The following is a 15,040-nucleotide window of genomic DNA, read 5'->3' as shown; positions in this document are numbered from 1 at the left end:
TAACTGTTGTTGTAAGATGGGAACTAGAATGAATTGAAAATTTGTAAACATAGGGTAATATTTTTACTCACGCATTCTTTAGTCGTGGTCTTAATTGGTTAACATAAAGTTATTTGTTATTAGTCATTGCACAGTTCGTTGAATTTTGAAAGGTCAACTGTAAGTTTTTTTCTTTTTTTCCAAAATTGATTTTTCATGCTGCTTTACATTGACGAAAAACATTTATCTAGAGCCTAGATAATGTGGTTCCCAAACTTTTTCAGCTTGTGGTACACTAGAAAAATTATAAAACGCTCGCGGCACACTTACAAAGAAGAAAAGTTGCTTTAAAAAAAATTATTTTCACGTATTAATGCGATGGATGTGCTTATTGGATGGACATGTGCTTATTTATCAGCTATTAAAGCAGTTAGAGCGCTTTTAAGTCGCATATGCTTGTCTGCATGCCTTATTTTAAATATTTATGCAGTTCTTTTCCAAAATTCCAAAAAGATTCGCGGCACACAGTTTGGGAATCACATTCTAGACCATATTGCTTGCTTTCTTAAAATTTGCCTTGCAGAAAATTAGACAGCTACCACTGGACCTGGACGGATATGTCATTCAAAACGGACAAAGATTCGCTTACCATACGTAACTAGGGCGTGTGAAAATATGAAAATGTGCAACAGTGTGTGATGTGAGTATTGGTCAGGTTCCAAATGAGTCTCAGTGCTTAGGTATGCTTCGACAAGAACATTTAGATAATTCGCTCTATTGTATGTTTTGTAAGTCATTAGGCAACCATGTTACACAATATGCATGCCACGAATTCTATGTTTGAAGCCATCTCCGATACGCTGAGACGCAGTAGGGACTTGTTATGAAATAGTGGTTTTGATTTCGTATTTTGATAAGTTGTAAACTTTCGTAAGTTGTAACTAAGATCCCTTTAGCATTATAATTGTGCCAAAACCTAAAACACTAAAACGGTGAAATTACTAGATGCTGCAACGTAAAGTTTCTGGTACAGTAATGAGTGCAAGCATGGCTATTCATAACTGGAGATGTCGTTTGAAATTCAGCGAAATGTCATTGACGTGTAAACAGATTCCTTCGTTATATGAATTATGCAGGTCGTTAGAAATTACGTTGCGAAAGACAAAGTAGATTTTGTGTCTGTATATAAAGAATAGGCTTAGTTAAAATCATGTGCCGGATAGTACACCAATGTCAATTCGAATATATTCAATACCAATACCAATTCGAATACATCTAACAGGTTACAAAAAAGCTTTGATTGTGTATCTTGTCAACTAACCAGTAGTATGAGTAGATGATTAATTAAGCCTGCAGCCACTTTTCAGATAATGTTTATGCATGTATACAGCGTGAAATGTCTACATAGGAGGTTTAGAGCATCTAAAAAACCTGCCTCGGACAAAGAAAAAGATGTCAAAATCAGAAGTACCCGAAGAGGCACTCGAAGAAGTCGATTCAGCGTTTAGCCTGAATAATAATACTGCGCAAGAAAAGTCAAAAGTTACCAAGCCCACCTTGAAAGGAAACCTCTTCATTCTTCTGTTTCTTGTCGTCTACATTTTGTTCAACCTGCTCGCAGCTTATTTATTTACTTTAATCGAGAGGAAAGAAATCGAAGGCCAGGAACACTGGTTGCCGGCAATCAAGCGAGAATTCCTTGGAAACCACAACGCGTGCATAACCACTGAAGAACTCGAGGCCTTTCTTGAGGTATGTTTATCAGCAAGCAAACAGTTGATAAAGTTACGTTTTAATTTTATTTTTAGGAATTGTACAAAAGGGAGTTAGGTTTCGCATGGGTAGTTGGCAAAGACATCACTTCCGTTGTCTTAGTAAAATCCACGCCGAGCAAATTTATTCGAAAGAGTAGAGGCTTAGTATTCGGTATTGACCATGAACCTTTGATTCCGTGTACGATCATTGAGAAAAAGCAATCGTAACTTCATAACTAAACATAGTAAAAATTGCGCGATTAAAAATCAAAATTGCTGTCATTTTATTAATATTGATCATGCTATTGTGGCATTTTTAGCATTATGTATACAGCATATCTAATTTTACAGCTAATACACCAGTTAGCAAATCTGTGAACTTCTTTTGCTCTTAAGCCTCAATATTCTATAACAATGAGGTCGTCTGCAGAGAGACTTGCGACTACGGAGCTTTAGTTAAACAAATAAAATAAATTACATAGCCTGACTTGATGACTTTAGCTTTATATTCAGCAGCAGTCCACAAGTAGCCTAGTAATCAAACATAATTTTTTAGAAACTGGAACTGGCTGTGGCGGACGGGGTAGACGACTTTAAAGGAGGCGAAGCGAAATATTATCCAAAAAGATGGACTCTTGAAAATGCATTCATATTAGCTTTTACCGTTGCAACTACAATTGGTAATGCTTTGCTGTGATGATTTAACTTTAGTATGACTGCATATTAATTTGGAAGTTTTCGGGGAAAACATCAGCAAGGTTATCGGTTACATGATTTACACCTCAACCATTTAATGTCGCAACGTCTTTAAAAAAACGCACTAACTGTTCATAAAACAATCAAGTTTAGAAAAAGTAAAAATATCTTTTTTATCGTCTGATTTGAAGTAAAAACATTTGTAGGTTACGGCGTAATCACTCCGGTGTCAAACGGAGGGCAGATCTTTTGTATCATTTACGCTCTTTTATCAATTCCGTTTACTGGCATCCTTGCTGCCAAAATGGGAGTTATATCGGCGTATTACATCAAATCGGTAAGGGTAATATTTTAGTGAAATACATTTCTAATTCCATTACAATAATAATACCTATTGCCCAATAGCACACGCAAGGCGTTCTGTCATTTTCTTGAAGAAAAACGAAATTGAGCTATAATGTTCCAACGGGGATTGCCATCATACGGTATATACAAATGACAATGCTGCTGGGCATAAACCGATCACCAATGATCACTATACATCAAAACGTCACAAACTACTTCAATTTTAATAACGTCTGTGGATAGCAGATTAATCCATTAAAACTTTCTTTTATATCCCAGGCAGCAACTCGCGTGTTGGGGCTAGTCCCAAAAGCAAAGATGGCAGGATTGTTCTTCACATCTCTTCTTGGCCTCTTGATCTACGTCTTCCTTCCAAGCATCCTGCTTTATGCGGTTGGTAATGATGAACAGTGGACCTATGTAGGTTGCTTGTACTGTGTCGTTGTGACACTTACCACAACTGGGTTCGGTGACTATGTGCCAGGTATGAATTAGTAAACAAATCTATAAACGCGACTGTTTCAAATGGTTTTAGTTACAGTCTGATATTGAAACGTTCGTATCACCTATTGCTTTGGCACTTCATCAATACTCTGTAAATTTTGGGGTACACCTATTTCATGATCCCGTCACCGGGCGAATACCCTAACCTGATACATACTGCCGCATGATGAGAATTCTAACTATAGCCTACTGTACAGTACACGATTTGGCAGTTTTTCTTTTTTGTTTTACACTATTCTCAAAACTAATCCAAATATAGCTATTCATAAATATTAAAAGCATTGACAATAATTTAATTTTTGGTCCGGAATGATATTGACTACTGGTAGGTTGCATGGGCTATATACCGCATTGAAACAAATACCCAATTTGAAAATAAGTCGCTGATAAAGCAATCATATTTTGGACGTTATATAATTAGTATCAATAGCTAACATAAATGTTTTTGTACTTATGCTCCAAAATGCTATAAAATCAACGATGGTATAAGAATCAACCAAAATGTTGATAAAATTATTATTTATAACGTTTCCATTTTGAAAGTAATGAAAAATATGTCGATATTGTCAATGATATAACCTTCTTTCCTTTGCCCTTTGAAAGTATATTCTGTGCGCTCAACCAAACTACAAGGTCCGTTTACATCAAGAAGAGGGAACGCAGTGATGAATCATTGCACATCAACATATTTTAGCAGTTATTTAATACAGAATGAACTAAATATTTGCATACGATCGACCTTGTGAACAACATGTTGTATAGGTCTTATACCTTGCTCTGTGTTATAGATCCAAGCTCTACCGTTGGTTTTATTGGGCTTATTCTTGTTCTCGTATGGGTGATCGCTGGACTGTCGTGGTTTGCAACCATCATCCAACTTATTGCCACTCACATGAGCAAGCACGCGAAATCAATCAGGAGGAAAGTAAACGTTTCAAGCCCTAAAGTCATCAAACGTAAGTTTTAATATTTTTTCTCTCTATACCTTTTCTTTCTTCTATATCATACATCTCGCTAAACCATCGTATTTCTTAACGCCTACTCAGGCTACTATATGACATGCACAATTTGCGCATATAGCTTATTCAGTATAGCCTATGTAAACAATTTTTGTCGCTATACTTACCTTACAAAGGTAAATTCCTTGGTGATTGCTTCGGCAATGGCGGCAGGTTTCTGTTGGTTGCTGATAATACATAATAAACATGTTTGCACATTTGCAGCCAATACTTGAGCGCAACACAGTTTACTTTTGCAATTACATATATGCACGTTTGTGGTGTTAATTAACGGAAAGGTGTGATAAGAAATAAGATAAATGCTCCTGTTGTTTTCAAGGGATTACAGCGAGACGCTTTAGCTCCAATGGAAACGGCAAAAATCGAACAAAGTATCCACCTCATGATGAAACAGGGACGATGGAAAATTGTGAACTTCAAAACGGAAACGTTGACACAAAAGTAATTTTAGTATTCATAGTATTTGTCTTGTCATGGAGAAATAAGTAGGCCTGTATAAAAAAATCAAAATAGCTAACTTTGAAGTGAAACATGAAGTCGATTTAGCCAATTTTTTTTGACATAGAATACCAGATATGAATAAATGTTGATACTTACCACGTGAAAGAACCAATAAATAATAATTCTCTCGTCAGGTGAACGGCCAAGATGCGAATAATTCAATGTTGAATGGTCACGCGAATCAGGACTTTTTACCGCAGACGGCTGAAGATAATCTCGTTGAAAATGAAGCTTGTTTAGTGTCGGGGCCAGGCTCCTTTCACACTGTGGTTATATCGGTTATGGGCGAGGAAAAAGCAACGCAAACGTAAATTGCTTGTATGACAAGGAAACTTTAAACGAAGAGGAAAGTTGCTGGTCACTTGTAATCTGGCCACGTTTATCACCTGGGTTGCCATCAATGAAAGAAGTTAAGCAAGAGAGACCATTATCGATTCGAAAAAAGCAAGACTTTTTTGTTTCATTTTTACCTTAACCGCAATACCTGTGCCCAATGTGTCGTTCAAACATATAATTCATTTACTAATATCCTTAATTAAACAAAGCGAAAGAGTTCCAACTCCGTAGCTTTTACTTTCCTAAGTTGTTCAAATCAATAAATAAATGTTTTTTGGCCATTATGGTTGCGATGTATTGTGCCGCTGATGCTATCTTCGGAATTACGACAAAAGTGCATGGGAAGGAAATTTTACGACCAACAAACTGCACTAGCTTTCATGTCCACTTTTATTTTAAAAAATTTTCCTGCCGCCGTTATCCGTTCAGTCCATTTCACAGTAAATCATACATCAGCTGCTTTTATGCCTTCTGTTTCTTTTTTCTTCTAAATTGTTCTTGCAAACCGCGATTGTTTCAAAAACTCTTGGTCTTGCAACTTCGCGCTTGTTTGTGTTTCGTGTTATAAGTTACATGATGCCGCCTCAACGCGTTTTCATCCAATTTATTTTATCCATTGGGTTTTTTGACCTATTTCTAATTGCCTAACTTGTCCGGTAATCTTTCATTCATGTCGCCATTAAAATTATATCAGCTTTAATCGGCAAACCGCGTGCACAATGTGTTAAGATTTTAGTAAATAATCTTTTTGCACATTAAAAATAAAGCCAGAAAGTGTTTGTCATTCCCATTTCCCAAGCAATAGGAGGAGGCTGTAGTTACTAGGTGAGGTAGGATGCTGAAAATAGTTGTTCACAGAATGAACTTTTGACAACTTACCAGACCAAATCTGGTAGTGACGTAATAATTGTCTTTATTATTTTGGAATATTTTTGCAAATAATTGCAATATGTTATACTCTAAAATCTAAAAAATCCTTTCATAGCACTGTGCATAATAGTTCCTGATCCAAACAGTTTTGGATAAACGAGAAATTTTATTATGAATCTATAACATTATAAGGTGAACAACTAACGAAAGCATTTAATATTTACATGAAATATTTGTCGATGCTTCATGAACAATGGTTATTATTAACAATTGCCTGAGATACAAGCTAACAACTTACAAAAACCTGGATAATTGCCAAAATACCTAGCACTGGATACAATGTAAAATTATACGCACACAACCTATAAGCAATATATCAGAGGCGCAACGAAGAATTTTGCAGAGATTACACGTAGCGTAGTGAAGGCAACATCGTCGGACGAAGTACAATGCACGTTTTAAGTATTAATTAAAACTGAAAACCTAGACATGTTTCCGTACTCGGCAAAAGCAACCAGCGTACAAATAAATTTGACCTTAAAACATTAAGTGGTATGTTAGTGGAATACAGTGCAAAATATTACTGAAGAGTATGAACAACAACATGCTGCAAGTAGCGAAAGTGACTATTTGAAGACAATGGAATGTGGAGATTAAGTGCATATTTGGATTAATATTACATACAGTGGCATCTAAAGTGAATTTAAACGCTTTAGAAAAATCAATCATAACCGTTTGTTATATGATTGGACTAAGCCACTAAGGAAATGGAACTTAGGGAATAGCATAAATCAAAAAATAAAAGCAGAAATAAAACAAGTAATATGTGGACGATGTGCTTTGAAAAACACCCACACTGTCAAAATGTCAATACAAGTGCCACAATTCAAAATATCTTTCTCACAACGCTTAATACAGAAGAAACAATGACAAGAGCATCTAATGGCAAGTTGTTGTCGCGATAAAACAAAACAATCTTTTCACCAAGTCATTTTGAACCAAACATGTGAGGGTGACACCACATTGAACATACAAGTAGCGGGACAAAGAAGGGTAGGAAGTCTTAAACTATAACAACGTACCTTCTGTAATGTACATTGGCTTTTTTAATATTTAGCAAAGGGCATAAATATTTGTTAACTGTGCAAACAAATTTTAAACCCCTTTTATAATATGTGGTTTGGCTACATCTCCGTTTCTATTCTAAAGATCAAGTGTTGTTGTCCTTGTATAAACAGAACTAACAACAATGAAGAGAGAACAACGAGGTTTTTGAATCAATTTTGTTTGAAAGAAAATCGAACATCTCTATTTGTTTTTATACCTCTTGAGTTTGAATAACCAAGCACAGCAAACAATCTCAGTGTAACGGTTGCACTGTTGCCATAACAAGTCACTGAAGAATTTTTAGTAAATTTAGCTTCAAGAAAATAATGCAAAAGAAGGCTTCCTAACCAATTAAAAAAATAGAAATGAGAAAACAATGTACAAAATAAAAATGCATATTGCAAACAACAAACAAATTATCGCGAAACAATATTACGAAAATCAAAGCTTAGATTGAACATGTTTCAGTATACACTACTGCATAAAAAAGAAATGGCAGAAGGCAAGCGAATTGTTTATTAAAATCCACAAAATATGAACAAATTAACATATTTATACCTTAATTAACACTTTAGTAGAAATTTCCCACATTCACTGTAAAAATACCCCTTGTCAACTTATATTCTTTGTATTTTGGCTCTTAGAAGGGCTGCCATATTTTCTGCCAGAATGTCCAATATTGCTGCTTTCAAGCACAATGCACGCCACGCACGACGTAATATTTCGAGCAATACCCGATACAGGGTACAAACTAGGAAGTTTCATTTCAAGTTTTTCTGGTCGAATGTAATATCTAAATTCAACACATAATTTTGATGGAACTTTGAAACATAAATGGATTAGCAGAAGTTGACATTAACTACCTACATTGATTTGAAGTCAGACAACGCTTTCATAACTAACATGTATCATAACGAATAATGACAAAAATAGATCGCAATCGAATGTGCGAGATTTTTTGAATCAAATTCATAAAATGTCATGCTAAATAGTAAGTGATAACCTGGTATTATTGGGATATAAATACATAAATCCAATAAAATATCAATATATAATAAACATAAATACAACATACTTGAATTCTTCTTTAAATTTTTCTCTTGCATGTAACTTGACACTGGCACATTTAGTAAGACAGCGATGCAGAACTGTGAAATTTCTATATATTACCACAGCTTGACTTGGTGACAGGGGTGAATTATGAGAAGAATTAACCGACTTAGGGCTAAATTGAGAAGAATTCATATCATCGGGGCCAGATGCCCACATCTTGACACACTCTTTCATAATGTGATCCATAAACATATTCTGTTGTGTACAAAATAGGTCGAAATGAACCTAATCTATTTGTACAACCCTTATACAATCACACAAAGCAAAACGTTTTAAAATTTTAAATTTGCAATAGTTTAAACAAAAACTGGTTAAAACTTGCACTTGAAACTTATTGATGGTAGTTGTTGTGCTTTGTTTAACGACACTAGAAATACATTTTGGCCTAAAAACGTCAAAACCTTACGAGATTTGGTTGGGAGTTTAGCACAGAATATAGGGTGTGAGTGCTGAAAGTGAGTTGGGCAATTTCTGAACAGTTCCACGAAACCTGACAATATTCATAAACTGAATTGTTTATTTATATCTTATCAACAGCAAAGTATAGTCATTATTCAGTGGTACCATTTTTGCAAAGAGGGGTAGGTGTTAGACTAAAATTATCTCAAACCCTTAAAACTATAAACCAGGGTCTCTCTGCTATTGGTAACACAGACAACTGCAAATACAGACCTGTTCTGCAGCCACAATAAACTCGTATATAACATCATAAGCTGCCACCATATAATCGTGTGAAAGCACCTTTAGGCTATCGTCAAATTTTAATGATCCACTTAGTTCAGGAAAGCTTATCAAGGCTTTTAGCATGCTTCCATAAAAGCTGCTGCTACAGTCAGAACGAAATATGATTGAAAATGTAAATTAACAAAACCAAGCAAACAGGGCAATTTTCAATGAATATCTTTTAGGGTTTGAATTAAATAAAGATATCAGTTTAAATATGTGCGTACAACTTGTAGTTTATGACTTTTTAACTTTGAGCAAATTCTAGTTTTACCTGCATTTTTGTAGCACCATATGACATTGTGTTATTGCTTCAGTTTGTTGCAACATCATGCATAGTGTTTCAGCCACTAAAACCATGCATCTGGTAAAAAGTTCTTGTTGGTTATTATGAACAACCACAACATACCAGTACTGCATGAAAATGAGAATGACATATAAACATATACATAAACAGATGTGGGCAGCACCAGGGTACTATAGATAGTACCGCTTTACTTTTCCAGTACCGATACTGACGGTATTTTTGGAAAAAAGTACCGAATTACTTATTTTTTAAATTTTAGTCGGCCCCGGAACTCGATACTTTTCAAGTGACTATTTCAAGGTTTTAAGACGTATGTTTTTCAACAATTCAATTTAATGAAACTTACATTCCAACTTTTACAATTCACTGTTCTTCGTTAGTCTACAAATGTCTATCAAAGCTGCAAGACCTGAGGTTACATATGTTTTGACTTAAAGTAATCTGTAGCTGGGCCTGAACTGGGGCAAACATTGCACTTGAAACAGTGTCCTTTACACAAAAAGTGCTGGTACCAACTACTGACAAAGTACCAAACTACTTTTTGGAAAGAGTACCAAATACCGGTACCGTCGGTACATTTTTTGCCAAGTACTGGTACTGTTACCAACAATACTTTCAAAGTACTGACTGCCCACCTCTATATATAAATGCAATAAAATATATGATGAATATGCAATATTACAAATAAAAACTAACTCGATTTCATCTGCTCTGTCTTCAAGAAAAAAGCTTCCTGTAGTGGAATATCTATGAAGAAAATGTCCACAAGCCACAAACAACTCGGCATCTTTCCAAAAAGCATTTTTTATGGTCATATTACCTTCAGCAACACTTTTCAATTCATGAAAATACCTTCAAAAATATTGCATATTCTATAGCAATAAGCATACAGGATAGCACAAAGCTATTAAAAAATATCTGTATTTCTTTAAACCTAATATTACAAGCTAGACTAACTTATAAACATGTTCCAGTGGGGCTGATTGCTGAACTGCATGAACAATATCTTCTTTGAGTCCACCAAACAGTGCAGCTGTGACTTTATTGCTAATCGGCTTATTGCTGGCGTTCTCAAGACAATTAAAATTTGTAGTAGATTTCTAAAAGGAAACATACTAGATTTAAGACATTGCATTCTATTATTTTTGTTTCAATGCTTATAAGAAAAATGTGAAAGCAAACACTCACAAGCAAGTGATATCGCCATACAGCTTTCAACATCATAAAAAAATTTGAAGTTTGGTTCAAAATATAGAGGTGAAACTCCTCAACAGAGCTTTCACTGCCCATAGAACTGCGGGGGTCTTTTGCGGAATCCAAAACTTCAACTTGAAATGGGTCACACTGCTTCCAGTTGAAAATATCCCGTGGGGACGAGGCCGGGTAATCTGACAATGTTGCACTTGAACCTACATATAACACACAGCTATGCGTTAATAGATTTCTTAGATTTTGTCGGATGCAAATTAAGTCATAATAACTGGTTCTTCAAAAATAGTCATTGTACCATGTAGCATTTTCATGCACTATGTCCATTATGGAGTGTATTTGTATTACTGGATAGTAGTAATGACAATACATTGATGTAATCATAATAAACAAAGTACCCACAGGTTCATACTTGCAAGACTCTTGAAAATGTGTAGATGAAAGAAGAGCTAGCATATAAGTTATTCATGTTGACATAGTTTATTACTTACTTACACTAGTTTCAACTGTAAGTAAGATACCGTTTCCCATGTTTGCTTGAATATAAATACATACCTGATAAAGACAAGCCATCTTCAAAACTTTCCAAAGACAAGGTTTTATTTTTCAGAGAAAACGATGTAGTGTCATCAGTAAACTGGCTGTTTGTATTGTTATGGCTATTCACGTTGAGCTCACTCAGTGAGCCAGAAACAATACTCGACTTTTGAAGGGAATTTTGCCCGGATGTATTGGAGGATGGATTGCTTAACAGGGAACCAACCATGGTTTTTAAAATGCTCGAATGCTTGCTATTTCCAATGGGCCTTGTATTGTACAAACTGTTTATACTACTTGAATTGGTTGATACATGTCTTATAACAATGTGTAGTGCTATTGCTCGTAGTTCCTTTTGCAAGAAGGTTGCTGAGTCATGGACCTAATAATTATAACAAGAGAAATTAATCAAATACTTCAAGTGCTACTTGCATTTTGGCATACTTACCAAAATAAATTTCAAACAAATAAGATACATCTCTAATAGTTTGGAATCCGTTCATATAACAGCTTTTTAAAATTTACCATTTCAACTTCTCGGACATCTTTCAATGAAATAGAATAGAGAATTGACTTTGGTGGATTTTCAGTTATGCATAAAGCTTCATCAGTTAAAAATACAAATCGAAAGGAATGTTTTTCTGATTTGGAAAGTACAATGCATGGATCACATATTTTCACTTGCTCGTAAACCTACATTAGTAAAGATTCGCTATGAGAAATTTGGAAGGAGCCAAAATTCCAGCTTAAAAGACAGTTAAAGCATTTAAATTAACAGAAAATACTGAATTTGTAAAAAATAATTTGCACTCTAAATCCTTTTGAACAAGGACGAGACAGAATGAGAAAATCTCACCTTTGCATCCAATGTTCTTTTTAGGAAACTGTCAAATTTGACATGTTTGACGGCCATTCATAACATTTAGTCTGTAATAAATAAAATGGAAATAATACTATTCAGTAATTTTACAATACTTAGGAAATCACATAAGCATTTGTTTAATTATTATCAACTCAAAATGACTTTATTTGTTCATAATCATACGAGGATAATTCTTTAGCTAATAGGCTGGTACCAGACTGCTAAGTTTTTAATACGTATATAACATCTCCTTTATTGTCTTAAATGAACATTGTAATACTACCGTACCGCTTGGTATAGACTTCTATGAAATACTTTTATCAAATAATTTAATAACTTCAATTGTAGTAAACACAGCAGCTTTCAGTCAGTCTTAGAATAGTGTAGCAGTGAAATGATAACTATTGGGTGTTAAAACTTAAAAAATAGTTTAATAAATCTGATCAATTTACAAATTTAGTAGTCTTGGCAAATTAAGCCAACTAGGCTGGTATTTTTTTGCTCGCCTTACCTTTTTACCAGGTTCCAGCTTTTCTTTGCAACCAATGTTTTAAGAAAAACTTTAAATTACATAATTGACATTATTTGCACACTGTCATAAACAGACGCTTTTGTCTAATAAAAGGCAAGCCATTCAATAAACCTTTATGATATATATAAACACTCTAATCACACCAAAAAGTTTGCAATGTGAGCCTGATTTATCAGCCGTTCATTTTAATCCTGTCCAGTGTCTACACGCCACACCCGTATCCCAACAGGAAAATTTGTATGATGTGCCTGAGAAGAGAATCACGCCAAAAATTGCGTCTTTACAGGCACGATTTCTGTTCGACAACTGCCGTGTCACTTTCTAGTCGGGGTTGCAGTAGTAGACTATTTAGTAGGCCTATCACTATCGTCTATCAGGCTAAGCGCAAGGCAAATTCTATGCACAAAAGAATTGACAGAAAAAAACAGTAAAATTATAGTGAAAATTTATTTCACTAAAACTTGCCAGTCATTTGCCTTTTTTCACAAAAAAATACAATTGAAAACCAGCTTTCAAATTGAAGCTCCCCAGGCAACTTCTTGCCGCGCATAGCTGGTCGCTTGGGAACTGCCAGCAGTGTTGCCACTCAAAAAAAGAAATTAACCCTACCAGCACACCTAAAAAAACCCTACATCTCCCTACGCAGTTTGAACAAAAAAAAAAGAAATTTTGGCAGTTTTATGGCACTTTATAACTACTTTAGTTGCAATTAAGGCCACAGTATTTAATTCAGCTTTGATGCAGCCTTGACTACTTGTGACATATTGCTCCATCGATGTGCTTCCAAGAACTTGTGCAGCATTTTGACAATGTTGAGCAGTTTTTGCATGCCTCATTAGTTCTGATTTCCCAGCAAGAATGTTCTTGTCACAAAATTGACAAAATGCTTTTGATGCTCCCTGAGACGAAACTTTTAACCATCCTTGTGCCCAGTTTTCCTTTTCCCATTCTTTTCTGTAGCTTTGCGATCGAAACCTAGAATTTTTGGATCTCACCTCTTTGGGCATTACCGTTGTCAACTTGTCAACAACCAGAATTATTGTAATTTAATGATAAAAGTATCGTATTCAAGATCACTTGACTAGATCAAAACAAGATCACTTGATTCCTGTAATCCTGTCTGTTCAATCTGCTGATTCTGCTCATCTGCTGTCTCACTCTCCAGTCTCCACCTGCTGGGCTTCTCCAACTCTTTTTGCAATTTACAACTATTAGTATAACCATAGCCAAGACTTAAAACTAGGTCAGCCCTGACGTACAGCTTCAGTCTGACAATTTACTTAAGTAAAGTGTCCATTGTTACAACAATGAGTCCATTGTTACTACATGAGATAGAACGCATTGTTTCATAATCTGATCAAACAACTCGTCTAGACCGGGAAAATGCATGTCTAATTCAACAATGCTAATTCATTAAAGAGCGGCATTCGGCTCGAGAGCCGCAGTTTGGCCACCCCTGGCTTAGACTATGTTTTTGTCATTATTCAGTAAATTTATTATTTGAATTTATTTTTATTTTACTTTAAACAAAAGGAAATCTATGAATAAAGGTGAAAAACCCGTAGGGTCACCCTACACCCTACAAGGGCCCAAAAAACCCTACCGTAGGGTAAAATCCCTACGAGTGGCAGCCTTGACTGCCAGTGCTTTGGCAAGTTGTGTTTGTTGTCGATTTGTTTATTGACAAAGGGAAATTCCCGTAAACATTAGTGTCATTACTTAGAACTCTGATATAAAACCAAAAGTAACTAAGGCTTTATTAAAACAGAATTGCTAGTCCTAAAATAAAGTATGATTAGTTGCGTAAGACGTGACTGTAAACTATATAACACTTACATAGATAAACTCTTAGCATTAAGCAGCCGACCAACCGACAGCTGTGGCATACATTGACACAATTTCACACGCATACACGACAACACATATACAGTTATATCACTTCGTATATTTATTTTGTTTTAAGCCTTTGGGCATAGCCATTTTTTTCTGCTCGTTAATTTTTGGTTAGCATGTGTTTTGTTGCGCTATAATTACAACGATTCACATCGTAACTTTTGCTCCGCACAGTTAATGGCGAAAAACAAACAATAAAATAGAATTATATAACTTATGTATGGTATATCTCAGCGGATTTCAAACTATGGCTTCTTCAAAGTGTTTCGCCAAACAAATCATTTCTATAGTGATAGTCCATTTTACCTTTTGTGCTTTTGCATGCATTCGTTAAGTAATTTTATTACTTGATAGGAATGTGCGAAATTGAAGTTCATCTGTATTTCATGACAAGGCCGTATTCACAAATTTGTTGCGGGTTGAACCCCTTCCTCAACCACACCTTAAATAAGTCCTTGTTTCTTGGTGTTTCGTGTCTAAAAAAGCTTGAGAAACGCTGGTATATCTTAAAAGAAAAACCTGTTGTTAGATTTCTACACTATAAGTTTTTGGTCATAATGACGTATATCTTTTGTGTTGTGCTATCGATCAGTAGTCGTTGCATCTTGTAGGCCTGTAGTTGTATTGTGTTGTAGGGTGGATGGAAAGATGTCTTTGTAACGTAGAAGAATGTAACCTGTAGGCTATGTTGTGAAGAATTAGATTGTTTCAAAGAATTAGGCTAAAGTGTTTTTCGGAGTTATCCTAGTGATC

At 35.1% G+C, this 15,040-nt stretch overlaps 2 protein-coding genes across 3 annotated transcripts; one reads left to right on the top strand and one right to left on the bottom strand.

The window, feature by feature from the left end:
- Positions 1 to 277: 277 nt before the first annotated feature.
- On the top strand, positions 278 to 5,834 carry LOC143450500 (potassium channel, subfamily K, member 16-like). Its single transcript, XM_076951069.1, has 7 exons — positions 278 to 1,731; positions 2,290 to 2,413; positions 2,636 to 2,766; positions 3,054 to 3,258; positions 4,067 to 4,234; positions 4,617 to 4,738; positions 4,933 to 5,834. The coding sequence occupies exons 1-7, from the start codon at positions 1,432 to 1,434 to the stop codon at positions 5,107 to 5,109; spliced, it is 1,227 nt and encodes a 408-aa protein (XP_076807184.1). The 5' UTR covers positions 278 to 1,431; the 3' UTR covers positions 5,110 to 5,834.
- Positions 5,835 to 6,156: 322 nt separating this feature from the next.
- Positions 6,157 to 14,290, bottom strand: LOC143448599 (uncharacterized protein C12orf56-like). 2 transcript variants are annotated; one of them, XM_076948406.1, is made up of 12 exons: positions 12,374 to 14,290; positions 11,857 to 11,927; positions 11,526 to 11,693; positions 11,019 to 11,382; positions 10,443 to 10,663; positions 10,212 to 10,354; positions 9,951 to 10,106; positions 9,222 to 9,311; positions 8,897 to 9,047; positions 8,631 to 8,714; positions 8,187 to 8,419; positions 6,157 to 7,904 (listed from the first exon to the last, which is right to left on the bottom strand). In XM_076948406.1, the coding sequence occupies exons 2-12, from the start codon at positions 11,911 to 11,913 to the stop codon at positions 7,724 to 7,726; spliced, it is 1,848 nt and encodes a 615-aa protein (XP_076804521.1). In that variant the 5' UTR covers positions 11,914 to 11,927; positions 12,374 to 14,290; the 3' UTR covers positions 6,157 to 7,723. The 2 variants fall into 2 exon arrangements, with proteins under 2 accessions (XP_076804521.1, XP_076804520.1); XM_076948405.1 differs by having other exon boundaries at positions 8,897 to 9,050; positions 12,374 to 14,286.
- Between the last annotated feature and the right edge of the window lie 750 nt (positions 14,291 to 15,040).

This window comes from Clavelina lepadiformis, chromosome 3 (genome assembly GCF_947623445.1).
Source record: "Clavelina lepadiformis chromosome 3, kaClaLepa1.1, whole genome shotgun sequence".
Classification (NCBI taxonomy): Eukaryota; Metazoa; Chordata; class Ascidiacea; order Aplousobranchia; family Clavelinidae; genus Clavelina; species Clavelina lepadiformis.
Note: the sequence above shows the minus strand (reverse complement) of the source record. Positions and strands in the feature narration are given on the sequence as shown.